General features: G+C 36.9%; 1 protein-coding gene across 1 annotated transcript; it reads left to right on the forward strand.

The window, feature by feature from the left end:
- The first annotated feature begins 2148 nt into the window (after positions 1–2148).
- Positions 2149–2583, forward strand: LOC149235934 (UDP-glucose 6-dehydrogenase 5-like). Its single transcript, XM_089368716.1, has one exon. It carries the CDS (start codon positions 2149–2151, stop codon positions 2581–2583), a length of 435 nt encoding a protein of 144 aa, XP_089224842.1.
- Positions 2584–6238: the final 3655 nt, after the last annotated feature.

The following is a 6238-nucleotide window of genomic DNA, read 5'->3' on the forward strand; positions in this document are numbered from 1 at the left end:
CTAGAAATGTTTGTTATCCGCTTGTGATTGCTTGTGATTGCTGCACATCCATCTAAACGTAATTAGTTTGCCATTGGGTTGACTGGGCATTGTCTCAACACCAGGATTGCCGTTTGTTTGAAAGTTCTCCTTTGTTAAATAAGAGCACTCCCAATAGATGGCGCGCTTCTATCTTGAGCTCTCGTCGGCCGGCCGATACAGGTCTCTTTGGATATCTTTGGATCTTTGAGACCGATCACGGTTTCTTTGCTAGATTCCCTTTTCATTTGCACTTATCTGCTCAATTTCACTTCAGCAGGTAAAGATGGTGAAGACCTGTTGTCTTGGAGCTGGATATGTTGGTGGGCCAAAAATGGCCATCATTGCACTTAAATGTCCTGCCATTGAAGTCGTTGTCGTAGATATTTCATATGTTAGGATTGCCACATGGAATAGTGACTAGCTGCCAATCTATGAGCCTGGTCTTTATGAAGTCGTAAAAGGTTGTAGAGGGAAAAACTTGTTTTTCAGCTCTGATGTGGAGAAGCATGTTTTGGAAGATGACATTATATTTGTGTCTGTGAACACACACACTAAAACCCGGGGTCTTGGGGCTGGGAAGGCTGCAGATCTAACATATTGGGAAAGCACAACTCGAATGATTGAGGATGTTTCAAAATATGACAAGAGCGCTCCCAATAGATCTCGAGATAGTCTTTTAATAACAACTGGCTTATAGTTCCTAAGATCACATCTGTAAACTGTGCTTGTAGCACCATTTCCAATTATAAATTTCTCATTTGTATAGGGCCATATCCATGTGCAATATTACAAGCCTTGGAGAACCTAGTGAGGACATGCAAGAATATTTTAACAAGAGGCATAGATATTCATGGTAAGATGATAGCTTTACTCTGAGAAATAACAAATTTGAAATGAGGCATAATACCTTGACCCGTTTTGCTTTAGGACCCTTTAGTGAATGGTTTATGTTGATTTGAAATGTAGAGAGCGATAGTGATTATGCACACTAATATCACTGAACCCAATGAGATGCAAACAATAGCTGTTGTTCACATAGAAGTTGTCCATTTACACAATCAATAGATAACACTATCAATATAATCTAAAGGATATTTAATACAAATCTATGGAATCTGATTTGTAATATCTAGTTCTGTTTTCACCTTTTGGTTGTCTCGCAGATATCCCACAAAGTCATCCAATCCAATAACCACAGAGACTTGGATTTCCAAAAAAACTGAGGCAAAAATCATTCCCATCAGATAAAATGTACAGACTTGAACAATATCAATGTGTGTGTGATAGGAATATTCTGAGACAAATTGTTGTAGGAGAGGTTTCTGTAAAACAAATTGATCGTTTCCAGTATGAATAACTACGAGTTGATATACAAGGATTATTTCCTCTATAATTTCACGATGAAATGAACAAAAAATAGCACCAATTCAAGCAAATTCTTACAGAGTAGTAAGGCTAAAGTAGTTGGTCAACTGCCATACAGGTCTCTTTGGATATCTTTGGATCTTTGAGACCAATCAGTGTTTCTTTGCTAGATTCCCTTTTCATTTGCACTTATCTGCTCAATTTCACTTCAGCAGGTAAAGATGGTGAAGATCTGCTATCTTGGAGCTGGATATGTTGGTGGGCCAACAATGGCCATCATTGCACTTAAATGTCCTGCCATTGAAGTTGTTGTCATAGATATTTCATCTGCTAGGATTGCTGCATGGAATAGTGACTAGCTGCCAATCTATGAGCTTGGTCTTGATGTAGTCGTAAAAGGTTGCAGAGGGAAAAACTTGTTTTTCAGCTTTGATGTAGAGAAGCATGTTTTGGAATCTGACATTATATTTGTGTCTGTGAACACACACACTAAAACCCGGGGTCTTGGGGCTGGGAAGGCTACAGATCTAACATATTGGGAAAGCGCAGCTCGAATGATTGAGGATGTTTCAAAATCTAACAAGAGCGCTCCCAATAGATCTTGGGATAGTCTTTTAATAGCAACTGGCTTACAGTTCTTAAGATCACATCTGTAAACTGTGCTTGTAGCACCATTGCCAATTATAAATTTCTCATTTGTATAGGGCCATATCCATGTGCAATATTGCACTTATCTGCTCAATTTCACTTCAGCAGGTAAAGATGGTGAAGATCTGCTATCTTGGAGCTGGATATGTTGGTGGGCCAATAATGGCCATCATTGCACTTAAATGTCCTGCCATTGAAGTCGTTGTCGTAGATATTTCATCTGCTAGGATTGCCGCATGGAATAGTGACCAGCTGCCAATCTATGAGCCTAGTCTTGATGAAGTCGTAAAAGGTTGCAGAGGGAAAAACTTGTTTTTCAGCTCTGATGTGGAGAAGCATGTTTTGGAAGCTGACATTATATCTGTGTCTGTGAACACACACACTAAAACCCGGGGTCTTAGGGCTGGGAAGGCTGCAGATCTAACATATTGGGAAAGCACAGCTCGAATGATTGAGGATGTCTCAAAATCTGACAAGAGCGCTCCCAATAGATCTTGGGATAGTCTTTTAATAGCAACTAGCTTACAGTTCTTAAGATCACATCTGTAAACTGTGCTTGTAGCACCATTGCCAACTATAAATTTCTCATTTGTATAGGGCCATATCCATGTGCAATATTACAAGCCTTGGAGAACATGGTCAGGACATGCAAGAATATTTTAACAAGAGGCATAGATATTCATGGTAAGATGATAGCTTTACTCTGAGATATAACAAATTTGAAATGAGGCATAATACCTTGACCCATTTTGCTTGATGACCCTTTAGTGAATGGTTTATGTTGATTTGAAAGGTAGAGAGCGATAGTGATTACACACACTAATATCACTGAACCCAATGAGATGCAAACAATAGTTGTTGTTCACATAGAAGTTGTCCATTTGCACAATCAATAGATAACACTATCAATATAATCTAAAGGATATTTAATACAAATATATGGAATCTGATTTGTAATATCTTGTTCTGTTTTCACCTTTTGGTTGTCTGGCAGATATCCCACAAAGTCATCCAATCCAATAACCACAGAGACCTGGATTTCCAAAAAAACTGAGGCAAAAATCGTTCCCATCAGATAAAATGTACAGACTTGACAATATCAATGTCTGTGTGATAGGAATATTCCCAGACAAATTGTTGTAGGAGAGGTTTCTGTAAAACAAATTGATCGTTTCCAGTATGAATAACTACGAGTTGATATACGAGGATTATTTCCTCTGTAATTTCACGATGAAATGAACAAAAAATAGCACCAATTCAGGAAAATTCTTACAGAGTAGTAAGGCTAAAGCAGTTGGTCAACTGCCATGGCTGCACATCCATTAGAACCTAATCAGTTTTCCATTAGGTTGACTGGGCATTGTCTCAACACCAGGATTTCCGTTTATTTGAAAGTTCTCCTTTGTTAAATAAGAGCGCTCCCAATAGATCTCGGGATAGTCTTTGAATAGCAACTGACTTACAGTTCTTAAGATCACATCTGTAAACTGTGCTTGTAGTACCATTGCCAATTATGAATTTCTCATTCAAATTTTCGGTCATTCTCATTATATCATCATACATGTATAGGGCCATATCCATGTGCAATATTACAAGCCTTGGAGAACCTCGTCAGGACATGCAAGAATCTTTTAACAAGAGGCATGGATATTGATGGTAAGATGATAGCTTTACTCTGAGAAATAACAAATTTGAAATGAGGCATAACACCTTGACCCGTTTTTCTTGAATGGTTTATGTTGGTTTGAAAGGTAGAGAGCGATGGTGATTACACACACTAATATCACTGAACCCAATGAGATGCAAACAATAGCTATTGTTCACACAGAAGTTGTCCATTTACACAATCAATATATAACAATATCAATATAATCTAAAGGGTATTTAATACAAATCTATGGAATCTGATTAGTAATATCTAGTTCTGTTTTCACCTTTTGGTTGTCTGGCAGATATCCCACAAAGTCATCCAATCCAATAACCACAGAGACCTGGATTTCCAAAAAAATTGAGGTAAAAATCATTCCCATCAGATAAAATGTACAGACTTGACAATATCAAGAAGAAAATTGAATTTGATCTAGAAATAAAATGTGTTCATTATATCTATACCTTTCTGAGGTAAACCTTGTAAAGTTCTGTGTGATAGGAATATTCCCAGACAAATTGTTGTGGTAGAGGTTTCTGTAAAACAAATTGATCGTTTCCAGTATGAATAACTACAAGTTGATATACGAGGATTATTTCCTCTGTAATTTCACGATGAAATGAACAAAAAATAGCACCCAATTCAGGAAAATTCTTACAGAGTAGTAAGGCTAAAGCAGTTGGTCAACTGCCATGGCATCTCCTCTGATAAACTGTTGTTATTCAATATCCTGTATATTATCCACTTACAGAGTTATTTTCAAAATAATTGTGAGGGTTGAAGACTATACAGAGTTTGCTTTGCTTGTCTGCCAAGTAAGTTGCCATCCACATGAAAGATGTCTTGCAATATCAGAGAACATGTTTAGATAGCTTAGACACGGAATATATACAGTGTAACCGGATATACTTTTAGATCCTTTATAGATTGGAGTTAAAGGGGAGATAAATTCTTCATAAAATTGTAATTGCTTTACTCCTCGTGTAGATGTTCAGGGCTATCCGTGGATGCTAATAAAATTTCATTTCAGATAAATGCCCACCTTACCACCCATCACCTTTCAAGTAAAGAAGGCATGGATCCAATCAGCTTAATTGACATGAAAAAATTGTAATAGAGTTATAAACCTATTTCTAGTCACCAATTCCTTTAAGGGCAAATAACATCTTCAGCAGAAACACTCCTCTTGACTCTTGATATGGATACTAGGATTCCTTGGTTCTGGAGGATAGTCAACAAAAAAATAGACAAGAACTCCAAAATTCTATCTTAAGCGGAAATAGTCCTCTTGACTCTCAACATGTAGACTAGGGTGTCTTAGTCCTAAAGGAAAGTCAATAGAAAAATACACAAGAACTGCAAAATTGTCCTATACCAATCAACACACTGGCAATTTCCCCCCTAAAAGATTCTCTTTATACCCCACATTGATTGTTTAATGGATTATCCAGTTCTTTATTGAATGCTTTTTATTAGCGTTAGTGAATTGATTTGAACTTTTCATCTCAACCTCAAAGAAAAAAGAAACTTCACTTCCCTTTGTTTTGTTTCTAGAACTAGAACCTTTTTTTAAGAAAAATGACTTCAGGATTGATTCTTCAGGGGATTGATCTAATCTGCCTATTTTTTGTTAGTGCGGAATAGAAAATATAAAACCTTGGAAAATTCTTACAGAGTAGTAAGTCTAAAGCAGTTGGTCAACTGCCATGGCATCTCCTCTGATAAACTGTTGTTATTCAGTATCCTCTATATTATCCACTTACAGAGTTATTTTCAGAATTAATAAAGTGAGATGTGAAGACTATACAGAGTTTGCTTTGCTTGTCTGCCAAGCAAGTTGCCATCTACATGAAAGATGTCTTGCAATATCAGAGAACATGTTTAGACAGTTTAGACATGGAATATATACAGTGTAACCGGATATACTTTTAGATCCTTTATAGATTGGAGTTAAAGGGGAGATAAATTCTTCGTAAAACTGTAATTGCTTTACTCGTCGTGTAGATGTTCAGGGCTTTCCGTGGATGCTAATAAAATTTCATTTCAGATAAATGTCCACCTCACCACCCATCACCTTTCAAGTAAAAAAGGCATGGATCCAATCAGCTTAATTGACATGAGAAAATTGTAATAGAGTTATAAACCTATTTCCAGTCACCAATTCCTTTAAGGGCAAATAACTTCTTCAGCAGAAACACTCCTCTTGACTCTTGATATGGATACTAGGATTCCTTGGTTCTGGAGGATAGTCAACAGAAAAATAGACAAGAACTACAAAATTCTATCTTAAGCGGAAACAATCCTCTTGACTCTCGACATGGAGACTAGGGTGTCTTAGTCCTAGAGGACAGTCAACAGAAAAATACATAAGAACTGCAAAATTGTCCTATACCAATCAACACACTGGCAATTTTTCCCCTAAAAGATTCTCTTTATACCCCACATTGATTGTTTAATGGATTATCCAGTTCTTTATCGAATGCTTTTTATTAGCGTTAGTGAATTGATTTGAACTTTTCATCTCAACCTCAAAGAAAAAAGAAACTTCACTTCCCT

This window comes from Pinus tabuliformis, chromosome 8, assembly GCF_031772625.1.
Source record: "Pinus tabuliformis cultivar Carrire ecotype Pingquan chromosome 8, CPIR1, whole genome shotgun sequence".
Lineage (NCBI taxonomy): Eukaryota > Viridiplantae > Streptophyta > Pinopsida > Pinales > Pinaceae > Pinus > Pinus tabuliformis.